At 40.1% G+C, this 26367-nt stretch overlaps 1 protein-coding gene across 1 annotated transcript in view; it reads right to left on the bottom strand.

Moving 5' to 3' along the window:
• KMT2A (lysine methyltransferase 2A) overlaps window positions 1-26367 on the bottom strand; it is a 555423-nt gene that overhangs the window by 256618 nt on the left and 272438 nt on the right. The window contains exon 11 of the mRNA XM_053691137.1: window positions 16188-16334. Within this exon, the coding sequence (XP_053547112.1) occupies window positions 16188-16334 (147 nt within the window). The remainder of the gene's footprint in view (window positions 1-16187; window positions 16335-26367) is intronic.

The raw sequence follows: 26367 nt of genomic DNA on the forward strand, positions 1-26367 counted from the left end.
CCTTGAGAAAGAAAAGGTCTGGTTTAAACGGAGGTGTCCAACATTGACAACTGGCCATCCGAATGAGATTCGTATTCCAAAACCTGAGAGGCCATGCTGGAGCTACCAGCATAACAAACAAATACTCCATAAGAATTTTGGAAGAAGAACTAGAGGCAGAAAGAAATAGGCAAAAAGATAATTCCAAAGAAATGTCAATGCATACACTACTTCCGCCTGAAGATTCCCGGACCTTAATAGGCCCCTGGGAAGTTCTCTATTCAGATGAGATGAAAAACATATCTGGGTAAGAGAGACCATTCTCCCGGAAGAAAAGCTTGATTAACAGAGATAATCCGCTTCCCAAATATCTATACCTGGGATAAAAACCACAGAATTTAGATAGGAGCTGGATTTAGCCCAAGCTAATATCCGAGACACTTCTGTCACAACCTAAGGACTGATAGTCCTACTCTGATGATTGACATACACCATAGTAGTGATATACATTAAACGTCTCTTCTTCAAAAAGAAACAAACTGAAAAAAACTCTGAGAAAGCACGGAGTTCTAAAATATCAAATGGTAATCTCGCCTCCTGAGATTTCCAAACCCCTTGTGCTGACAGAGATCCTCAGACAGCCTCCCAACCAAAAAGACTCGCATCTGTAGAGATCATGGTCCAGGTTGAAAGAAACTAAGAGACCTGTAGAACTAAATGATGGTGATCTAAACCACCAAATCAAGAGAGATAAATATTAGGATTCGAAGATTTAAAATGCGAAATCCTAGAATCCCTGCACCATAATTCAGCATATATAGCAACTGAAATAAATAATAGAGACTAAAGGTACCGACAAACGGAACACAATAAAATTGTCCCTTGTCTGATAGAGACAAAGACAGAGACACAAATATCTGGAAACCTAAAAAAGGTGACCCTTGTGTGAGGAATCAAGAGCTTTTGAAAAAAATTTCTTCTAACTATGTCCTGAAGAGCAAAGTGAATCATATGAGATTCCGCATCCTCAGAAAATAATCTGAATGAAAACAGAAAAATGAAAATATGCATTTATTGTATCTAATGAAAACAAATAATGTTATCACTGACCAAAAGGCAGAATATTTTGAATAAAACTCCAAAACCTAGTTCCCAAAAATGGAACTGGAAGAAATACCCCAGAAGATTCCAGGTCTGAGCAGCGCTTGAACCCCATGGGTGCCCAGCCATGCTTCAACAGTACCCAAAATATATAGGACCGAAACACACTTAAAGAAAGTGTTAGCCTTACTGGAATAAAATCAAAGAAATTTGGACCGAATAGAACCAAATAAATTTCAAAAAAGTCTTAACCTGCCCCTTGCCAGCCAAGCTGGAATACGGCACGTACATCGCAATATTAGGGAGCTGATTTCGAAACTGAAAAATTTCCAATTATAAACATGTTACTTGGGAAAGAATTCAGGAATTTGTTCCTTAATAAGAACAACCAAACTAGAATAAGCTTAAAGTTTTAGTCTTAGAACTCAATCTGGAAGCCCAGAGTAACAGTTAAGAATTGAATCCAATTATAAAACAAATAATTGATTATCTTAGAACAAAAGAAATATGGATTTTATAAAAATCACAAAATTCTTCTAGCTAAAATAGCTAAAGACATAGATTAACCCTCATTTGCGAAAATATTCAATAAAATGAAGACACAAATGAAATTATTAGCATAATAGTTCAGTTTAAAGGAACAGTCAATACAGTGGACTTGCATAATCAATAAATGCAAAATAACAAGACAAATGCAACAGCACCTAGTCTAGTAAATGTTGTCCCTTAACAATGCTAAAATAAATCATAATCTGATACTTGATCTTAAAGTAAACAGAACAAAAATGAAGCAATTGCAAAATCCAAATAAAACACAGGACCAAGAAAAGTACCTGAAACTAAATAATTTTCCATAAATAAGATACAACCATCTAAAGGAAAATAAATACTATTTTGCTATAGAAACAATAGCATAATTAGTAGGAGTAGAGATAGCCCCAAAAAATTGGAGAACCCTCCAAATTGAATTTAACTGCTGGCAAAGAATATAGTTTAAAACCTTTGAAGAAGGAATAAAAGAAAATTCTCAGCCTATTCCATTCCCTAGTATGGGGGATTGGAAAGAAAACCTCTGAAAACACAGAAGAATAAATAGGCAGAAATAGTGTCAGCTAGTCTTAAAGAACTAGTTACCTTAATATCCAAAATAATCAACACCTTTTCAACAAAGAACAAATGTACTTTAATAAAAAAAATAATAAAAAAGTAGATTTGTTAGTGTCAATGGGGGGTAGTTATCAAGCCGTCTACTTTTCTGGCTTCGCCGGCCCAATACGCCCACCTAAGCTCGCCTCACATCGCCGCCGCGGACCTTTAAAAATACGCCTAAGTTATCAAATAAAGCTGTCAAAAAGCCGCGGGGCGATGAGCAGCGGACTGTGAGAGTTATCACTCATCCGATCTCGCTGCCCTTCGGCTTTTTCCCAGCTTTATTGCTAGCCTGTCACTAAGCACTCACACTAAACTACACTGTTCTACCCCCTATACCGGCGCCCCCGGAGCCTCCCGCAACTCAATAAAGTTACTAACCCCTAAACCGCCGCTCCTAGACCCCGCCGCAACTCTTATAAATGTATTAACCCCTAAACCGCCGCTCCTAGACCCTGCCGCAACTCTTATAAATGTATTAACCCCTAAACCGCCGCTCCCGGACACCGCTGCCACCTACAGTATACCTAGTAACCCCTATCCTGCCCCCCCTACACCGTCGCCCTCTATTATAAAATTATTAACCCCTATCCTGCTGATCCCGCACCTCTCCGCAACTAAATAAATAGTTTAACCCCTAAACCGCCGCTCCCTGAACCCGCCGCAACCTATATTAAACCTATTAACCCCTAATCCTGCCTCCCCTACACCGTCACCACCTATAATAAATTTATTAACCCCTAATCTGCCCCCCACTACACCGCCGCCACTGTAATAAAATTATTAACCCCTAAACCTAAGTCTAACCCTAACGCCCCCCTAACTTAAATATTAATTAAATAAATCTAAATAAATTAACTCTTATTAACTAAATGAATCCTATTTAAAACTAAATACTTACCTTTAAAATAAACCCTAATATAGCTACAATATAAATAATAATTATATTCTAGCTATCTTAGGATTTATTTTTATTTTACAGGTACCTTTCAATTTATTTTAACCAGGTACAATAGCTATTAAATAGTTATTAACTATTTAATAGCTTACCTAGCTAAAATAAAGAGAAATGTACCTGTTAAATAAATCCTAACCTAAGTTACAATTACACCTAACACTACACTATACTTTAATAAATTATTCCTATTTAAAAATAAATACTTACCTGTAAAATAAACCCGAAGATAGCTACAATATAATTAATAATTATATTGTAGCTATCTTAGGATTTATATTTATTTTACAGGTAACTTTGTATTTATTTTAGCTAGTTAGAATAGTTATTAAATAGTTATTAACTATTTAACAACTACCTAGCTAAAAGAAATACAAAATTACCTGTAAAATAAATCCTAACCTAAGTTACAATTAAACCTAACACTACACTATCATTAAATTAATTAAATAAACTACCTACAAATAACTACAATTAAATACAATTACATAAACTAACTAAAGTACAAAAAATAAAAAAAGCTAAGTTACAAAAAATAAAAAAAAGTTACAAACATGTTAAAAATATTACAACAATTTTAAGCTACTTACACCTAATCTAAGCCCCCTAATAAAATAACAAACCCCCCCAAAATAAAAAAATGCCCTACCCTATTCTAAATTAAATACATTTCAAAGCTCTTTTACCTTACCAGCCCTTAAAAGGGCCATTTGTGGGGGCATGCCCCAAAGAAAACAGCTCTTTTGCCTGTAAAAGAAAAATACAACCCCCCCCCAACATTAAAACCCACCACCCACATACCCCTAATCTAACCCAAACCCCCCTTACAAAAACCTAACACTAATCCCCTGAAGATCATCCTACCTTTAGTGGTCTTCACTCAGCCGAGCCACCGATGGAACCGAAGTGGACATCCGGAGCGGAAGAAGTTAATCCTCCAAGCGGCGCTGAAGAAATCTTCCATCCGATGAAGTCATCATCCAGGCGGCGCTGAAGAAAAGTCTTCGATCCGGCCGATGTCATCTTCAAAGAGGCGCTGAAGAGGTCTTCTATCCGGGCGAAGTCATCTTCCAAGCTGGGTCTTGAATCTTCCTTCCGCCGACGCGGAACCACCTTCTTCACCGACGGACTACGACGAATGACGGCTCCTTTAAGGGACGTCATCCAAGATGGCGTCCCCTCAATTCCGATTGGCTGATAGGATTCTATCAGCCAATCGGAATTAAGGTAGGAAAAATCTGATTGGCTGATGGAATCAGCCAATCAGATTGACCTCGCATTCTATTGGCTGTTCCGATCAGCCAATAGAATGCGAGCTCAATCTGATTGGCTGATTGGATCAGCCAATCGGATTGAACTTGAATCTGGCTGATTCCATCAGCCAATCAGAATTTTCCTACCTTAATTCCGACTGGCTGATAGAATCCTATCAGCCAATCGGAATTGAGGGGACGCCATCTTGGATGACAAAGGAGCCGTCATTCATCGTAGTCAGTCGGTGAAGAAGGTGGTTCCGCGTCGGCGGAAGGAAGATTCAAGACCCGACTTGGAAGATGACTTCGCCCGGATAGAAGACCTCTTCAGCGCCTCTTTGAAGATGACATCGGCCGGATCGAAGACTTTTCTTCAGCGCCGCCTGGATGATGACTTCATCGGATGGAAGATTTCTTCAGCGCCGCTTGGAGGATTAACTTCTTCCGCTCCGGATGTCCTCTTCTGTTCCATTGGTGGCTCGGCTGAGTGAAGACAACTAAAGGTAGGATGATCTTCAGGGGATTAGTGTTAGGTTTTTGTAAGGGGGGTTTGGGTTAGATTAGGGGTATGTGGGTGGTGGGTTTTAATGTTGGGGGGGTTGTATTTTTCTTTTACAGGCAAAAGAGCTGTTTTCTTTGGGGCATGCCCCCACAAATGGCCCTTTTAAGGGCTGGTAAGGTAAAAGAGCTTTGAAATTTATTTAATTTAGAATAGGGTAGGGCATTTTTTTATTTTGGGGGGGTTTGTTATTTTATTAGGGGGCTTAGATTAGGTGTAAGTAGCTTAAAATTGTTTTAATATTTTTAACATGTTTGTAACTTATTTTTTTTATTTTTTGTAACTTAGCTTTTTTTATTTTTTGTACTTTAGTTAGTTTATGTAATTGTATTTAATTGTAGTTATTTGTAGGTAGTTTATTTAATTAATTTAATGATAGTGTAGTATTAGGTTTAATTGTAACTTACGTTAGGATTTATTTTACAGGTAATTTTGAATTTCTTTTAGCTAGGTAGTTATTAAATAGTTAATAACTATTTAATAACTATTCTAACTAGCTAAAATAAATACAAAGTTACCTGTAAAATAAATATAAATCCTAAGATAGCTACAATGTAATTATTAATTATATTGTAGCTATCTTAGGGTTTATTTTACAGGTAAGTATTTAGTTTTAAATAGGAATAATTTATTAAAGTATAGTGTAGTGTTAGGTGTAATTGTAACTTAGGTTAGGATTTATTTAACAGGCACATTTCTCTTTATTTTAGCTAGGTAAGCTATTAAATAGTTAATAACTATTTAATAGCTATTGTACCTAGTTAAAATAAATTGAAAGGTACCTGTAAAATAAATATAAATCCTAAGATAGCTAGAATATAATTATTATTTATATTGTAGCTATATTAGGGTTTATTTTAAAGGTAAGTATTTAGTTTTAAATAGGATTCATTTAGTTAATAAGAGTTAATTTATTTAGATTTATTTAATTAATATTTAAGTTAGGGGGGCGTTAGGGTTAGACTTAGGTTTAGGGGTTAATAATTTTATTACAGTGGCGGCGGCGTAGTGGGGGGCAGGATAGGGGTTAATAAATTTATTATAGGTGGCGACGGTGTAGGGGGGGCAGATTAGGGGTTAATAAATTTATTATAGGTGGCGACGGTGTAGGGGGGGCAGATTAGGGGTTAATACATTTAATATAGGTTGCGGCGGGTTCAGGGAGCGGCGGTTTAGGGGTTAATACATTTATTATAGTTGCGGTGGGCTCCGGGAGCGGCGGTTTAGGGGTTAATATGTATAGAGTAGCTTGCGGTGGGCTCCGGGAGCGGCGGTTTAGGGGGTAATAACTTTATTTAGTTGCGGCGGTTTAGGGGGGGACAGATTAGTGGTGTTTAGACTCGGGGTACATGTTAGGGTGTTAGGTGTAGACAGCTCCCATAGAAATCAATGGGATGTCTGTCAGCAGCGAACTTGTACTTTCGCTATGGTCAGACTCCCATTGATTCCTATGGGATCCGCCGCCTCCAGGGGTGGCGGATTGAAAACCAGGTACGCTGGGCCGTAAAAGTGCCGAGCGTACCTGCTAGTTTTTTGATAACTAGCAAAAGTAGTGAGAATGTGCCGCACTTGTGTGCGGAACATCTGGAGTGACGTAAGAATCGATCTGTGTCGGACTGATTCCGGCGGATCGATGCTTACGTCACAAAATTCTACTTTTGCCGGTCTCGAGCCTTTGATAACTAAGGCGTATCAGCCTCGCCACAAATACGATGCGGAATTCCAGCGTATTTGAGGTTGACGGCTTGATAACTAGGCCCCAATATCTGATGAAGAAAATTCTGAAAGAGAAAAAAACATAATCAGAGAAGGATAAATCAGTATGTTGTTGGTCATTTGAAACTTCAATAATTAAAAAAGAAGTGAAAAAGACCTAAAAATTTTTATTAGAAGGCACGAAGTCAGACAAAGCCTTTAAAATAGAATCAGAAAAATATTTCTAAATATTTCTTGTACATAAAATGTAAGAATGGCAATATATAAAGCATAAATACTAATGGATTCTGCATGTAAAAGTATATCATAATAACTTATTACAAACCATAGCTAAAGATAAACATTTATAACATTTAAAATAAATGAACGTAGCTTTGGTAGAACTGAAACTCAGTTAAGCGTTTTTCCAGAAGTGGCTTCTGATTCAGGGTCAATCTGAGACATCTTGCAATATGTAATAGAAAAAACAACATATAAAGCAAAATTGATCAAATTTCTTAAATGACAGTTTCAGGAATGGGAAAAAATGCCAATGAACAAGCTTCTAGCAACCAGAAGCAATAAACAATGAGACTTAAATATTGTGGAGACAACAATGACGCTCTAATTTTTTAGCGCCAAAAAAGCCGCCCACATTATTTGGCGCCTTGTGTAAACATAAACAGTGAATATTTTCTTGTATTATCGCTTCACTGTTTACTGTTGCGGTCTCTGCTGCATGTTTCCTCTTTGTCAGACCCCTAGCCCAGCCCCAAATGAGCATTTGAGTGTTGCTATTAGATATAGAAAAAGTCAAGTTTAACAAAAGTATCTAATAGCATTTGGGGCTGGGCTAGGGGTCTGAAAATCCGCCTCCCAGTTGTCCACTCCCGGAATTTGGATGGCAAAAAGGAGACAATCGTGAACTTCCGCCCACTGAAGAATTCGAGTCACCTCCTTCACTGCTAAGGAACTCAGAGTTCCTCCCTGTTAATTGATGTAAGCCACCAAGGTGATGTTGTCCAACTGGAATCTGATAAACCGGACTAAGGACAATTGAGGCCAATCTGTCAATGCAATGAAGATTGCTCTCAACTCTAAGATGTTTATGGGAAGAAAAGACTCCTCCCGAGTCCACAGACCCTGAGCTTTTAATGAGCTCCAAACTGCTCCCCAGCCTAAGAGGCTGGCATCCATGGTCACAATCACCCAGGAAGGTCTCAGGAAGAATGTGCCCTGAGAATGATGGTCCTGTGAAATCCAGGAAGAATGTGCCCTGAGAATGATGGTCCTGTGAAATCCACCATGAGAGAGTCTCTTTTTAGGGGATCCAGATCTATCCTCTGCGAGAGATCTGAATGGTCTCCGTTCCATTGACTGAGCATGCATATTTGCAGAGGACTCAGATGGAACCGCACAAAAGGAAAGATGTCATTCTGCAGAGGGAACAAGGAACAGTAGGATAAACTTCAGGGTATAAAGGTGCCAGAAGAACAAAAAACATAAACGTAGGTCTGCCCAATGGTGAATACGGGCGGGGGCCGTGGACTTTCCTCATACAGGAGGAAAGGAAATTATCTGGTAAGCATAATTTATGTTTTCCTTCTTAATATGAGAGTCCTTGGCTTCATTCCTTACTTGTGGAAAATATGGAGGCAGGTAGATAAGGACCAGGTAGATGCCCTATAATTCTAAACGCTAAATGCCTCATTCTCAAACCCCAAGAGGGAACCACAGCTCTAGATGAATGAGCCTTAAGCCTCTGAGGAGGCTTGCGTTCAGCTGAATCTGTAAGCTAAACAAACAAGCTCCTCCACCAGAAAAAACAAGGAAGTTGCTAAAGCTTTGGGCCCCTTACACTTCTCAGAATAGACACAAAGGAAGAAGTTTGACAAATAAACTCCCTTGTAGCCTGAAGATAGAACTTCAAGGGCCGAACCACATCCAAGTTATAAAATAACTCCTCCTTTGAAGGAGGAGGATTAGGACACAAGGAAGGAACCACATTCTCCTGATTGATGTTGTGATATGAAACAACCATAGGAAGAAAAACCAACCCAGAGAACAGCCCTATGAAAAAACTAGGTACGGGTCCAGACCTTGCAAGACAGCCAACTCAGAAACTCTGTGCGCTGAAGTAATAACTATTAGAAAAAAGAAAGCCTTTCAATGCCTTAACTAATCAAAACATGAACAATACTGACATCTGGAAGCTCTGTGAGCCTCTCGAGCAGTAAGATAGATAGGACCGAAAACTATCCCTTAAGGGAGCTACAGAGGGCCCTTTCCCTAGGACATCCTGGAGAAAGAAAGGAACCCGGAAAAAAAAACTGGCCTTATGCCAGGAGAATCCCCGCTCTACATACCATAAGAAGTAGGTCTTGTACCCATTAAGCCGAGAGTATCAACACTCCATCAGAAAAACCTCTCTTGGCTATGACTAAGCAAACAATTCCACGCAGTTAGCCTCAGAAAGTCCAGGATGTGAGGAACACAAGGATCCTGCACCCACCGATTCCTGAAAGAGGTCCATAGAGGCAAAGCCCCTAAACTGTGACATAACTCTAAATATAAATGAAGCAAACCGTCTCAATGATGTCAGCTCCTGCTAAGATCGACCCTCCACCACAAAGAGCGATATGGTCGAAGAGAATAAGGTTAAAATAAACCCTCTAAGGAAAGCTAGAGTTCTAGCATATTCAGGCTGAAAATGCCGGAGCCCCACCTGGGTTCAAACCCACCTTCTGCTACAGAAGCGGAAGAGCTAACCTGCGCCTTGAAAATCATAAAGAGGACTGCACCAGCAGGATTCAAACTCTAAGTTTTCAGCTTGCTAGGCAGGGTAGCCATCCCTTAGGCCACTTAGTCCGCCCACCACCAAACATGAGACCCCCCGACAAGCAGGAGGAACTCTCCTTCTGTAAAAGAGGTTCGCCCCACTAAGAGGTACCAACTGGAACAAACCCAGAAAACCAAATCCTCCAAGCAGAACGCTCGCTGAGGAACCAAAGGAATAAACGGAAGGAAACTCCCAACCCACGGACCTCCCTAGGACACTCTTTCCCCCCGGACAAGAAAATGACAAGGTCAAAATCTTTTCGGGAGAACTAAGAGAAAAATTTCTCAGAACAAGGAGATCTAATCGGAACACTGGGAATTGATTTTCCCCACTGGTATTCCATGTAAGACTGTCTAAGGCCGAAACACCAAAGAGTCCTCAGAGGCGGATGGTTCAGTGGTTAACATCTCAACATTGGTTGATGAGAACACTCTATTGCGGCATACGGAACATAATTGAGCGGGCTGGATTACCCGGACTTCCTCACAATATACATAGGTATCAAATTCTGTATCGGAGGGATCCCCCTCTAAAATATCAGAATCCTCCATAACTCGTCTATATCAAATTATAGAAGGTAAAAACAACTGGCATCTTACACCCCCAATGGCTGGGGCACTCACCACCTCCTATGACCCAGACATATAGAGAAAAGGCTCCTCTCCGCAGACATCCGGTCATGAATCTGAAGCGGTGAAAAAAATGTGACCGTTTCTGGTCACATGGTGCTCATGCAGGACCTAACCATGCTAAGGAAAAAGCATGCCATCTTATCTAAAGAAAACTGTGCAGCTCTCAAAAGGAAATATCCTGTATGTTCTGTATCATCCTAAGACCCCAAACGTTCTTAAACATAAGCAGTCGAAATCACATAACAAATATGATTAAAAAATCCAACTGTTCAATAATCCCCCTCAGGAGATATTAAAGGAACAGTACACTGTAAAATAGTTTTTCCATTAATGTATTTTAAATGACTTGTTATACCACCTGCAGAGTATAAAATATTTGAGAAATTGCATTTTCTGGTTTATTTGTGTATATAAAATAGCTGGTTTTGTGATTTGAAACCACAGCCTATTACAAGGAGTTGAACTTAAAGGGACATTATACACTTAATAAAAAATAGGCTATTTAAATAAAGCACCAAAAGAAGATAAAGTTTGTAATTGACATGTATTAGCAATTTTGTCATGATTTCCTCCGTTCATTGCCGTGTCGCCGCGGCTCCCGGATCTTCCCTGTGTAACTGACGTCACGTGGCTTAGCAACGTGACGCTTTCTCAACACACCCCTCTGATGACGTTGACGCTCCTGCCTTTAAACCACGGCGGGAGATCTGAATCGGGGCCTGTTTGTTTGATCCCCTGGAGTTTGTGAGTACCTTGTCAATATCTGTTTTCTTGATACCGACTTCTGCCTGCCTGACCAAGCCTTTTGCCTTAACCCTTTTGCTGATATTTGGATACCGACTTCTGCCTGCCTGACCAAGCCTTTTGCCTTAACCCTTTTGCTGATATTTGGATACCGACTTCTGCCTGCCTGACCAAGCCTTTTGCCTTAACTCTTTTGCTGATATTTGGATACCGACTTCTGCCTGCCTGACCTTGCTTTTTGCCTTATTCCACAATCTTTTCGTTGATTAATAATAACCTGCTTAAAGGGACATTTACTTTTACAAGTTGCAAAGGAGAACTTTGACTTTCTGTTTTGTTATAAACCTGCTTAAAGGGACATTTACTTTTACAAGTTGCAAAGGAGAACTTTGACTTTCTGTTTTGTTATAAGCCTGCTTAAAGGGACATTTACTTTTACAAAGCTGCAAAAGGGAACTTTGTTACAAGCCTGCTAATAAGGACCTTATTTCTAAGCTTCAATAGAGCATTTCCTTTATATTCTTTGACCTGCTTAAAGGGACGTTTTTTCCTTTGTGGCTTCCCTGCATTCTGGAGCAAATATTATTTTTTTAACCTTTCTCATCTGTTTCCTGAGTGGGTCACGTCCTGGATATTTCTCAGTGTGCTAGCGTGTGCTTTCTATTTCACGCTAGCAGTTGGGTTGCATCCCGGACTGATTCCAAAGCGGCTGACAATTTTGCTGCTAAATCTCCTAAAAATGATTATAAAGTTTGTAATTCTCTCAGTACATGAGAAAACGTACATAATATCCACTAGCTTCGGTGCAAGGCTTTTTCCCTACATGCCTTATCGAGTGTCCTTTACAGCCAGCCCCCATGCTGGGGCTGTCTGTGTAACTGGTAATGCATGTCACTTACAAATCCCCTCACCTCTGATTGTTACACTGGGTTCAATCTTCACTCCCCCCCTCTATCCAGCGCTCCGCCCCCTGCTTTACAGATACAATATGAATATGTATGAGGAGGCAGGAGACTGGGAGCAGCTGCGGGGGGCAGGGCTCTGGATGTTGCCGAGGTGCAGATGAAAGGGTAAAATCCCCTTGCTTTAGCTCATGTGCAGTTTTTGACAGGTAAAATTAAATGCTCTGTCTACATCTCTCAGGCTGTGTTCAGCTGATATAAAATCTAAAAAGAAACATCTGTCCAAATAAAAACACATTTATAGAGTGATGCAGGCATTGTATGCCTAGCTAGACTTTTCTTTTATAATCTGTACATCAGTTTATGTTTTGCTAATTGAAGATCACTGGGCAGAAATATAAATACCAGATTACGAGTGGAGCGCAACTGTGCATATATCTGACTCCCCCTTTGCCCTTACTACGGCACTCTGAATGTTTTCACACACAGCTCTGTAAAACATCTCAGGAATCTATTTAACAGAGCTGTGAGTGGAATATTCAGCTTGTGTCTGCAGAATGCTTACTGGGAGGACAGGAGATCTGTGCCCAGTGTAAACAGTCAGCAAGAAATGGCTGAGTGCAGGTGAGGGGATTTGTAAGTGACATGCCTTATCTATTACACAGACAGCCCCAGCATGGGGGCTAGCTGTAAAGGACACTAGATAGGGAGTGTAGGGAAAAGCCTTGCTCTGAAGCTAGTGGATATTACGTACGTATTCTTATGTACTGAGAGGATTACAAACTTTATAATCATATTTTTGGAGATTTAGCAGCAAAATTGCTAATACATGTCAATTACAAACGTTATCTTCTTTTGGTGCTTTATTTAAATAGCCTATATTTTTGGGTGTATAATGTCCCTTTAAGTCTCTCTGCATGTCACAGAAACCGAGTTAAACATACAAGGTGCCTGCAAAGCTGCCCATTTTAATGTACCCTCAATAAAAAGGATAGAATATGTCCCAATATAGATCCACTTGAGGATTTACCTCTAAAGTGCTGTCTTTCAGTACCTAGACGGCAAAGGCACTTACCTGTGGATCCAGCTGCAGGGCTAAACACAGCTACTTATGTGTGACAGACACTCCACTCTCTGTCAGGGACCTGTAGGAAAAGAAAAAACAGAGTAACCAACCCTGGTTTTCTACAAAGGGGTAGCAATGGTGTTAGAAGTAAAGCAAAGACCACCTTGCCACCTTCTAACTGCTAAAAGCCACCACTACTCTTACTAAAGAGATTGACGTGGACACAGCTAGACCCCAATCCTTGCTTGCAGGGAAAAGTACCCATTAAAGGATTAAATCTTCTCAGACACTCATCTTCGCCATCCTCCCGATCACAGAGGCAAAGATTGTCTGGTGGTTATGGGTAAGGGAAGTGACACTTAACAGCTCTGCTGGGGTGCTCCTTGCCTCCTCCTGCTGGCCAGGAGGTGAATATCCCACTAGCAAATGGAATTAAGTTGTGGACTCTCCATGCCATAAGAAATAAATATATTTCACATTACAATGTTCCTCACATAGAATAATATGTTCTAGTTATTCATAAATACACACACATATATACACATACAGTAGTGTTGATAAGTTTACATACCCTGGCAGAATTTATGAATTCTTGGCCATTTTTGAGAGAATATGAATGATAAAACAAAAACTTTTCTTTCACTCATGGTTAGTGTTTGGCTGAAGCCATTTATTATAATCAATTGTGTTTACTCTTTTTAAATCATAATGACAACCGAAATTACCCAAATGACCCTGATCAAAACTTTACATACCCTGGTGATTTTGGCCTGATAACATGCACATAAGTTGACACAAAGGGGTTTGAATGGCTATTAAAGGTAACCATCCTCACCTGTAATCTGTTTGCTTATAATTAGTGTGTGTGTATAAAAGGTCAATAAGTTTCAGGACTCCTGACAGACCCTTGTATCTTTCATCCAGTGCTGCACTGACGTTTCTGTATTCTGAGTCATGGGGAAAGCAAAATAATTGTCAAAGGATCTGCGGGAAAAGGTAGTTGAACTGTATAAAATAGGAAAGGGATATAAAAAGATATCCAAGGAATTGGGAATGTCAATCAGCAGTGTTTAAACTCTAATCAAGAAGTGGAAAATAAGGGGTTCTGTTGAAACCAAACCACGGTCAGGTAGACAAACTAATATTTCAGCCAAAACTACCAGGAAAATTGTTCGGGATGCAAAGAAAAACCCACAAATAACTTCAGGTGAAATACAGGACTCTCTAAAATCATGTGGTGTGGCTGTTTCAAGATGCACAATAAGGAGGCACTTGAAGAAATATGGGCTGCATGGTCGAGTCGCCAGAAGAATGCCATTACTACGCAAATTCCACAAAGTATCCCGCTTACAATACGCCAAACAGCACAGAGACAAGTCTCAAACCTTCTGGCACAAAGTCATTTGGAGTGATGAGACCAAAATTGAGCTTTTTAGCCACAACCATAAACGCTACATTTGGAGAGGAGTCAACAAGGCCTATGATGAAAGGTACACCATTCCTACTGTGAAACATGGAGGTGGATCGCTGATGTTTTGGGGCTGTGTGAGCTACAAAAGGCACAGGAAATTTGGCCAGAACTGATGGCAAGATGAATGCAGTATGTTATCAAAAAATACTGGAGGAAAATTTACATTCATCAGCCCAGAAACTGTGCATGGGACGTACTTGGACATTCCAACATGACAATGATCCTAAACACAAGTCGACCTGTCATTGGCTACAGCAGAATAAAGTGAAGGTTCTGGAGTGGTCATCTCAGTCTCCTGACCTCAATATCATTGAGCCACTCTGGGGAGATCTCAAACATGCAGTTCATGAAAGACTGCCCAAGAATTTACAGGAACTGTAGGCTTTTTGCTAGGAAGAATGGACAGCTTTACCATCTGAGAAGATAAAGAGCCTCATCCACAAATACCACAGAAGACTTCAAGCTGTCATTTATGTTAAAGGGGGCAATACACGGTATTAAGAACTGGGGTATGTAAACTTTTGATCAGGGTCATTTGGGTAGTTTCTGTTGTCATTATGATTTAAAAAGAGAAAACACAGTTGATTGATAATAAATGGCTTCAGCCAAACACTAATCGTGAGTGAAAAAGGTTTTTGTGTTATCATTCATATCCTCTGAAAAATGGCCAAGAAATCATAAATTCTGCCAGGGTATGTAAACTTATGAGCACAACTGTTTGTGTATATATATGTGTATATTTTTTGGTTTTTATATATATATATATATATATATATATATATATATATATATATATATATATATATATATATATTTATTTATAGGTATATACAGATATATTTACAATTACATAGAACATATTCTGCTATTAGCAGAACATTGGAATGTGAAATATTTACAGTAAATACACAGTATAACACTTTATTAAATATGAATATTGAATAAATATGTTTTTACATGTTTTCATCTACTTAAAGGGCCACTAAACCCAAAATCTTTCTTTCATGATTCAGATAGAGAATAGAAATTTAAACAACATTACAATTTACTTCCATTATTTATTTTGCTTCATTTTTTTTAAATATCCTTAGTTGAAGAAAAAGCAATGCACATGGTGAGCCAATCACACGATGCTTCTATGTGCAGCAACCAATCAGCAGCTAGTGAGCATATCTAGATATGCTTTCCATCAAAGAATATCAAGAGAATAAAACAAATTAGATAATATAAGTAAATTAGAAAGATGTTTAAAATTGCATTCTCTTTCTAAATCATAAAAGAAAAAATGTGGGTGGCATGTCCCTTTAACTGCAAATGGCTCCAATGCACGTCTATATATGTCTTTATATGTGTAGATATGCGTTTATACATCTATGTATGTCTGTAAATAAAATTAAAAAATGATAATTTTTATTACAGGGTGTTATGAGTGTAACAGTACTTTGTAATGCATTTTTTAATGTGTTTTGTGAAACTTTTTTGTTTTGCAAAACAGTTAACCACAGTGGTAATAATTCTAGTGTAGAGAGATTGTGGTAATCATTCTAGTGTAAATCGCGATAGGGCTCAAGCAATCACATTTACTTTCAACTTGTAATACAAGCGGAAAATCCGAATTGCCACCCACGATAGACCCCTTATCGCTCACGCATAGCTGTTAATGCGCCACTCGTAATCTGGCCGTAAATCAGACTTTGATACATACATATATATAGATATATATATTTTTTAAGTACTATGTGATAACAGTGTGAGTAGCAAATGTATACAAGCTACCTGTAAAAAGAGCTTAAGAGTACAGTAGTTTCAGCCTATGTAACCACCCAACCCTCTAGCTAGTACCTTTGTGGCCTGCTGCTGCCTCCCACACACATGGCAAAACTTGCAATTACGGCAACACCAGTTCTCTAACTGGTCCTCAGTTGGTCGTTCTCTCTCCTCCAAGCAAAACCTGTGAAATGGTTCACAGCATACCTGGCAATACACAAACTGTGGGAAGATGGAAGGGAAAAAACAATGGTCAAAAACATAAAGAGAGAGGGAAATGAGATAAAACAGAAGAAAATATGGGGTTATAGTATTTACTTTGATATATTAGAGCATATAATGATAGAAGATCCACATCCACTTGGAGAAAAATAGAAACACTTGTACTAAGATTACCATTAAGTGACAGGAGCGAGCTGCACTTAGTGCTATGGCGCGGTCGGGCCGGGCTGTGACTATACAGCTGGCCCGATGCGCTGACTAAATATAACAGACCCGCTCAGCAGAGAGCGGGTTTGTAAAAGCGCCATATTTTTAACAAATTAAAAGGTAAAAAAGGCGTTTATAGCTATAGCACCTAAATAATGTTATATAATTCTGCACTATGTGCAGAATTATATAACATTATTTTTAAGGTTTACTGTCCCTTTAAATAGTAAACCCAGAGTGAAAAAAAAAATAAAGGGACATGAAACCCAAATTTTTTCTTTTATGATTTAGAAAGAGCATGCAATTTTAAACTTTCTAATTTACTTCTATTATCTAATTTGCTTCATTCTCATTATATCCTTTGCTGAAAAGCATATGTAGATAGGCTTAGAAGCTGCTGATTGGAGGCTGCACATAGATGCCTCATGTGATTGGCTCACCCATGTGCATTGCTATTTCTTCAGCAAAGAATATCTAAACAATGAAGTAAATTAGATAATAGAACTAAATTTGAAAGTTGTATCTTTACCTGAATCATGAAAGAAAAATTTGGGGTTTAGTGTCCCTTTAAATAAGAGAGCAAAACCACAGTACAACGCCTGAGACATTCTGTTTATTAGGCATGTGCATTTGTGTTTTTCGATTAACAAAGAATGACAAATATGGCTGCCAGAAGGAGCATACAGCTCTTTTTGGAGCCAGATTTCATTATGTGAAAGTGTAACACACAAAGATATGTGAAAATCCAGATCTGTGTGCTGCACTTTCACAAGAAAAACATAATTTATTCTCACCGGATAAATTAATTTCTTTCGTGGTAGTAAGAGTCCACAATCCTTCCCTTCCTGACCACCAGGAGGAGGCAAAGACACCCTACCAAAGCATTACATATATCCCTCCTACAACCCCTTCTCTCCCAGTAGTACGTAAAGCAGAGGAAAGAAGAAGGAAAGAAAGACAGTAGGGGGTAAAGAGGTGCAAACTAGGACTGCCACCACCATATATTCAATTTTTGGAGGGTTCCTGGACTCTCACTACCAAGAAAGAAATTAATTTATCATCAGGTAAGAATAAATTATGTTTTCTTTCTATTGGTAGTGAGAGTCCACAATCCTTACTCATGGGAACAATACCCAAACATGGGTGGGAAAAAAAGTAAGACAGGCACCTAATCGCTAGGCACCACTGCCCTAAGAACCTTTCTACCAAATGCAGCCTCTGCTGAGGTAAACATATCAAAGTGATAAAATTTTGTAAAAGCATGAAGGGAAGACAAAGTCGCGGCCTCATTCTTGAAAGCCCATTAAGTAGCAACTGAACGAGTGGAATGAGTAGTAAGTCTGACTGGTGGATATTGATGAGCTTCCAAGTAAGATCTGTGAATTATGCTCTTCAACCAAAATGATAAAGACACAGTCATGGCTTCTTGGCCCTTATGTTTACCAGAAAATTCAACAAACAGACTAGAGGTTTGGCGAAACTCCTTAGTAGCCTGAAGATAACATTTGAATACCCTAACATCCAAATTATGCAACAACATCTCTTGTAAGGATTTTGGATTTGGACACAAAGAAGGAACTATCTCCTGGTTAATATTTTTAAGTGAAATGGGTATAGGAGCACCACCCAATGGGGGCTTAAGTGTGCTATAGAAAAGGTACTTAGGCAAATGTTAGTATCAATATATACATAAGAGAGTGAATACCATGTGCCAACACGTTATACAATTGTATCAGAGATATTATTAGAGATATGTAAGATAGTAAAAAAAGAAAATGTATGCTAACCTGATAAATTTATTTCTTTTTTGACACAATGAGTCCACGGATCATCTTAAAGGGATAGTATAGGCAAAAATAAACTTTCATGATTCAGATAGGGCATGTAATTTTAAACAATTTTCCAATTTACTTTTATCACCAATTTTGCTTTGTTCTCTTGGTATTCTTAGTTGAAAGCTTAACCTAGGAGGTTCATATGCTAATTTCTTAGACCTTGAAGGCCACCTCTTTTCAGAATGCATTTTAACAGTTTTTCACCACTAGAGGGTGTTAGTTCACGTATTTCATATAGATAACACTGTGCTCGTGCACGTGAAGTTATCTGGGAGCAGGCACTGATTGGCTAGACTGCAAGTCTGTCAAAAGAACTGAAATAAAGGGGCAGTTTGCAGAGGCTTAGATACAAGATAATCACAGAGGTTAAAAGTATATTATTATAACTGTGTTGGTTATGCAAAACCGGGGAATGGGTAATAAAGGGATTATCTATCTTTTAAAACAATAAAAATTCTGGTGTAGACTGTCCCTTTAATTACTAATGGGATATTCACCTCCTGGTCAGCAGGAGGAGGCAAGGATTGATACGGATACTAAGAGGGACTATATCATCAGTATGATACTCTGCGCAGAGTAAGGATATCATTCAACAGACGGATCTACATATTGAGAGTGACGTCACGCACCCGGGAATCCTACTACACGGAGCTGTAACAGACACCTGTGCACTGCGTAGCTACACGGCAAGAAGAACAACATATGCAGGTAAGCACTGAGAGGTGTAACAGCCCGTGAGTGAGGTTTTATCCCCTGGGGTTAACCAACGGTTAGTACGAATAACCAATTGACATACATTTGGAAATCCTTTTCTCAAAGCACTAATGTGAATCAGTTTGTTGATAGGTGACACATACCTACACTGAATCATATTAATTTACGAGAACATTGTCACATACTGCATATGGATCTACAATGAAATACTTCTCTACGTTTGATCTACAAACATATGAAGGATATTTTCTAAACTGCTGGACTTAGCATGGTAAAAGTCAAAGATCGATATTATTCGATATATACACCTGTGATTTTACACGACCCCAATGTATGAGTACTGTAATACCTATATATAGATAATCAGCTATATTGTTTTAATATTGATACAGGCGCAATTAGCCTGATTTTTAACTTGAAGGGTTCTGTTTGTTATTAAAGACACACTAGGTGTCTTATATGTATATTTTTAATATTGATGACCGGTCATGTGTATATGCTTATATAGGCTTTGATTTTATTATTTTTAGTCTATATTAAATATTGAATATTAGTATCTGCATTATATCTCTATTTGTGTTATTTTAATACCGTATATATCGTTTTACCCCATAGCTGTTAGCGCACACATACAACCTTTTTTATATACTATTTAAAGAGCACAACAGCAGAGCTGTTAAATAGCTCCTCCCTTCCCTCCCACTCCAGTCATTCGACCGAAGTTAGGAAGAGAAAGGAAAAGCCAAGGTGCAGAGGTGTCTGAAGTTTACTTAAACCACATGCTGTCTTAAAAGAACAGGGCGGGCCGTGGACTCATCGTGTCAAAAAATAAATTTATCAGGTAAGCATTAATTTTCTTTTCTTTTTTATGACATGATCATCTTAATTACTAATGGGATTCAATACCCAAGCTAGAGTACACAGATTATACAGGAGGGACAAGACAGGGAACCTAAACAGAAGGCACCACTGCTTAAAGAACCTTACTCCCAAAAGCGGCCTCAGCCGAGGCAAAACTATCAAATCTGAAGAACTTTGAAAAAAAATTGAAGAGAGGACCAAGTTGCAGTCTTGCAAATCTGTTCCACAGAAGCTCCATATATTAAAATGCCCAAGAGGAAACAACAGTCCTCGTGGAATGAACCGTAACCCTCTCGGGAGGCTGCTGTCCAACAGTCACATATGCAAAATGTATGTACTCTTCAGCCAAAAAGATAGAGAAGTAACTGTAGCTTTCTGTCCCTTATGTTTTCCTGAGAAAATCACAAACAAGAAGAAGACTGACGAAAGTCCTTAGTCGCCTGCAAGTAAAACTTTAAAGCACAGACCACGTTTAAATTGTGCAGAAGACGTTCTTTCTGAGAAGAAAGATTAGGACACAAAGAAAAAACATCACCTGATTAATGTTCCTATCAGAAACAACCTTAGGACAAAATCCTAGCTTAGTACGAAAAACTACCTTAGGACAAAATCCTAGCTTAGTACGAAAAACTACCTTATCTGAATGGAAAATAAGGTAAGGAGAATCGCACTGCAATGTCGAGAGCTCTGACACTCTACGAGCTGAAGAAATAGTAACAAGAAATAGAACTTTCCAAGATAACCACTTAATATCTAAGGAATGCATAGGTTCAAACGGAGCCCCTAGAAAAACTTTGAGAACTAAATTAAGATTCCATAGAGGAGTAACTGGTTTGAACAAAGGCTTGATCCTGACCAAGGCCTAACAAAAAGATTGAACATCTGGGACATCCGCCAGACGTTTGAGTAACAAAATAGATAAAGCCGAGCCTTTAGGAAACTTGTCGCTAAACCCTTCTCCAAACCCTCTTGGAGAAAAAGCGAAATTCTAGGAATCCTAATCTACTCCATGAGTAGCCCTTGGATTCACACCAATAAAGATATGTATGCCAAATCTTATGATAAATCCTTCTAGTCACAGGCTTACAAGCCTGAATCATGGTCTCTATGACAGAATCATAAAATCCCCGCTTGGATAAAATTAAGCGTCCAATCTCCAAGCAGTCAGAACACATTTGTGTGTGCACAATTTGATATGTGTCACAGCACAACAGGAATCAAACCTGAAACCAACAGTCTCTGGTTGACTGCCTTGTAACTTGAGCCACTGAAAGGCTCTTTCAAGAAACTAGATTTGGATGGAGGAAGGGCCCCTGAATCAGAGGTCCTTCCTCAACGGGAGATTCCACGCTGGGAGAGATGCCATTTCCACCAGATCCACATACCAAATCCGGCGAGGCCAAGCCAGAGCTATGAGGATCACCGAAGCCCTCTCCTGTTTGATTCGAGCAATCACCCGAGGAAGGAGCGGAAACGGAAGAAATAGGTATGCTAGACTGAATGTCCAAGGGACCGCCAGAGCATCCATCACTTCCTCCTGGGGGTCCCTGGACCTCAACCTGTATCTCAGGAGCTTGGTCCGTATAGATGCCAAGAGATCTAATTCCGGCAGACCCCACATGAGAAACAAGGTTAGAGAACACTTCCTAATGGAGTTCCTACTTCCCCGGAAGAAAGGTCTGCCTGCTCAAAGGGTCCGCCTCCCAGAAGTCCTGCCCTAGGATGTGAATCGCCGACAGTTAGGAAGTGGGCCTCCGCCCACTGAATTATCTTGGATACCTCTGTCATCGCTAAGAAACTCTTTTGTTCCTCCCAGATGATCAACGTAAACCATTGAAGGTATATTGTCCGACTGGAACCTGATGAACTGGACCGAGGCTAACTGAGGCCAGTCCAGGAAAGCCTTGAAGATCGCTCTCAGCTCCAAAATGCTTTAGAAAGAACAGGCTCAGACTGAGTCTAAACTCCCTGAGCCTTTAGGGATCTCCCACACCCTTGAAGGCTGACGACTGTTGTCATAATAACCCAAAAAGGTCTGCGAAAGCAGGTACCCGGATAGGATGATTCAGGGACAACCACCATGGAAGAGAATCCCTTGTTTCCAGATCCAGCAGCATTCAGAGACAAATCCACATAATCTCCGTTCCATTGTCTGAGCTTGCTTAACTGCAGAGTTCTGAGATGGAACCGAACAAACGGGAAGATGTCAATTGCCACCATCAGCCCGATTAACTCCATGCACTGAGCCACTGATGACCTAAGAGTGAGCTGAAAATAAGTCAAGGATCAATAAACTTTGATTTCCCGACTTCCGTCAGGAAAAACTTAATTGATAGGGAATCTAACATAGATCCCAGAAAAATACCTTAAAATTAGGACTCAGGAACTCTGTCCCCGATTTACCTTCCACTCGTGTCGAACACAGGAAGCATAACACCATGTCCGTTAGCGAACCTCTTTGTTGTAACAAACATCTAAATATGGTGCTGCAATGCACCATGAAAATCCTGAAAAGTTGTGGCAAGATTTAATGAAAAACCCACGAACTAGAAGTATTTGTCCAGAAAGACAAACCATAGAAACTTGCAATGATCCCATAGATGGGAACATGCAGATACCCGTCCTTTAAACTTATCAGGAATTGATCCTCCAGGATCCAAGGAAAGATGGCATTAATAGAGTCCACCTAGAAGGACGGTACTGTCTAGATTTTGGAAGTCTAAAATCTGTCTGAAGGCTTCCTTCTTCTTGGGAGCCACCACCAGACTGAAATAAATATCAGACCCTGTTCCTGAACCGGAGATATCACTCCCAGGGGGGAGAGGACTCCCACCTATGAAAGGAACCCAGTCTCTATCTGATTCCAGATTATATATATATATATATATATATATATATATATATATATATATAATGGGCACTTGTAAAGCACAGCGGAAAACCCATAAGGGTCTCAAGTCGCTACTCATGTTATTGACCATACTGGAGACCAAACCTGCAACCCTTGGGCTGCTACAGAGCTCACCCACAGCGCCCTAGCATGATGAACTATCTGCCCCAAGCACTATCTGCCCGAATGGAACCAGACAACGTATGAGTTAGTATGCTGGCGTAAAAGGCAGTAATACGGATATGGGATGTCATCTTGAACAAACCAACTACCCCAATATTTATTGGATCCCGAAAGGGAATAGGTATCCTCTATAGGGATAAAAGTCTCCTGGTCAGTATGGAATTGTTTTCCAAGACTCCTTGAGAGGTCCTCTACTAAAACCCTCTCTGTCAATATAGAAAATGTGAATCAAAGGATAATACCCATTCACTTTCATTTCATAGTACCGTATCTTGGTACCAAATAAAGAAAAAATGTATGCTTACCTGATAAATTTATTTCTCTTGTGGTGTATCCAGTCCACGGATTCATCCATTACTTGTGGGATATTCTCCTTCCCAACAGGAAGCTGCAAGAGGATCACCCACAGCAGAGCTGTCTATATAGCTCCTCCCCTAAATGCCACCTCCCAGTCATTCGACCGAAGACAAGCAAGAGAAAGGAGAAACTATAGGGTGCAGTGGTGACTGTAGTTTAAAAATTAAAAAACACCTGCCTTAAAATGACAGGGCGGGCCGTGGACTGGATACACCACAAGAGAAATAAATTTATCAGGTAAGCATAAATTTTGTTTTCTCTTGTAAGGTGTATCCAGTCCACGGATTCATCAATTACTTGTGGGATACCAATACCAAAGCTATAGGACACGGATGAAGGGAGGGACAAGGCAGGCGCTTAATTAAAGGGAAGGCACTACTGCCTGTAAGACCTTTCTCCCAAAAATAGCCTCCAAAGAAGCAAAAGTATCAAATTTGTAGAATTTAGAAAAAGTATGAAGCGAAGACCAAGTCGCCGCCTTACAAATCTGTTCAACAGAAGCCTCATTTTTAAAGGCCCATGTGGAAGCCACCGCTCTAGTGGAATGAGCTGTAATTCTTACAGGAGGCTGCTGGCCAGCAGTCTCATAAGCTAAGCGGATTATACTTCTTAACCAAAAAGAAAGAGAAGTTGCTGAAGCCTTTTGGCCTTTCCTCTGTCTAGAGTAGACAACAAACAATGCAGATGTTTGACGAAAATCTTTAGTAGCTTGTAAATAAAACTTTAAAGCATGAACCACATCAAGATTGTGTAATAGACGTTCCTTCTTTGAAGAAGGATTAGGACACAGTGACGGAACAACAATCTCTTGATTGATATTCTTATTGGATACCACCTTAGGAAGAAACCCAGGTTTGGTACGCAAAACTACCTTATCTGCATGGAAGATCAGATAAGGGGAATAACACTGCAAGGAAGATAACTCTGAAACTCTTCGAGCCAAAGAGATAGCTACCAAGAACAGAACTTTCCAAGATAAAAGCTTAATATCTATGGAAGGCAGAGGTTCAAACGGAACCCCTTGAAGAACTTTAAGAACTAAATTTAAACTCCATGGCGGAACAACAGGTTTAAACACAGGCTTGATTCTAACTAAAGCCTGACAAAACGCTTGAACGTCTGGAACATCCGCCAGACGCTTGTGCAAAAGAATAGACAGAGCAGAAATCTGTCCCTTTAAGGAACTAGCTGACAATCCCTTCTCCAATCCTTCTTGGAGAAAAGACAATATCCTGGGAATCCTGACTTTACTCCATGAGTAACCCTTGGATTCACACCAATGAAGATATTTACACCATATCTTATGATAGATTTTCCTGGTGACAGGCTTTCGAGCCTGAATTAAGGTATAAATGACCGACTCGGAAAAACCACGTTTTGACAAAATCAAGCGTTCAATCTCCAAGCAGTCAGACACAGAGAAATTAGATTTGGATGTTTGAAGGGACCTTGAAGTAGAAGGTCCTGCCTCAGCGGCAGAGTCCAAGGTGGAAAGGATGACATGTCCACCAGATCTGCGTACCAAGTCCTGCGTGGCCACGCAGGAGCTATCAAAATCACTGAAGCTCTCTCCTGCTTGATCTTGGCAATCAGACGAGGGAGCAGAGGAAACGGTGGAAACACATAAGCCAGGTTGAAAGACCAAGGCGCTGCTAGAGCATCTATCAGCGCTGCCTTGGGATCCCTGGACCTGAACCCGTAACAAGGAAGCTTGGCGTTCTGACGAGACGCCATGAGATCCAGTTCTGGTTTGCCCCAAAGTTGAATCAACTGTGCAAACACCTCCGGATGGAGTTCCCACTCCCCCGGATGAAAAGTCTGCCGACTTAGAAAATCCGCCTCCCAGTTCTCTACTCCTGGGATATGGATAGCTGATAGATGGCAAGAGTGAACCTCTGCCCATAGAATTATATTTGAAACCTCCAACATTGCTAGGGAACTCCTTGTTCCCCCTTGATGGTTGATGTAAGCTACAGTCGTGATGTTGTCCGACTGAAATCTGATGAACCTGACCGCAGCTAGCTGAGGCCAAGCCTGAAGAGCATTGAATATCGCTCTTAGTTCCAGAATGTTTACCGGAAGGAGTGTCTCCTCCTGAGTCCACAAGCCCTGAGCCTTCAGGGAGTTCCAGACTGCACCCCAGCCCAGAAGGCTGGCATCTGTCGTTACTATTGTCCAATCTGGCCTGCGGAAGGTCATACTCTTGGACAGATGGACCCGAGATAACCACCAGAGAAGAGAATCCCTGGTCTCTTGATCCAGATTTAGTAGAGGGGACAAATCTGTGTAATCCCCATTCCACTGTCAGAGCATGCAGAGTTGCAGCGGTCTGAGATGTAGGCGGGCAAACGGAACTATGTCCATTGCCGCTACCATTAAGCCGATTACTTCCATACACTGAGCCACTGAAGGGCGAGAAGTAGAATAAAGAACACAGCAGGAATTTAGAAGTTTTGACAACCTGGCCTCTGTCAGGTAAATCTTAATTTCTACAGAATCTATCAGAGTTCCTAGGAAGGAAACTCTTGTAAGAGGGGATAGAGAACTTTTTTCTTCGTTCACTTTCCACCCATGCGACCTCAGAAATGCCAGAACAATGTCCGTGTGAGACCTGGCAACTTGAAAAGTCGACGCCTGTATCAGAATGTCATCTGAGTAAGGGGCTACTGCTATAGCCCGCGGCCTTAGGACCGCTAGAAGGGACCCTAGAACCTTTGTAAAGATTCTTGGTGCCGTGGCCAACCCGAAGGGAAGAGCCACAAACTGGTAGTGCCTGTATTGACCCTCCTGGATCATAGGAAGGATGGTTCGAATAGTCTCCATCTTGAAGGATGGGACTCTGAGAAATTTGTTTAAGATCTTGAGATCTAAGATTGGTCTGAATGTTCCCTCTTTCTTGTGAACAACAAACAGATTTGAATAAAAGCCCTGTCCCTGTTCCTCCTGCGGAACTGGGTGGATCACTCCCATAACTAGGAGGTCTTGA

The sequence above is a fragment of the Bombina bombina genome, chromosome 8, assembly GCF_027579735.1.
Source record: "Bombina bombina isolate aBomBom1 chromosome 8, aBomBom1.pri, whole genome shotgun sequence".
Lineage (NCBI taxonomy): Eukaryota > Metazoa > Chordata > Amphibia > Anura > Bombinatoridae > Bombina > Bombina bombina.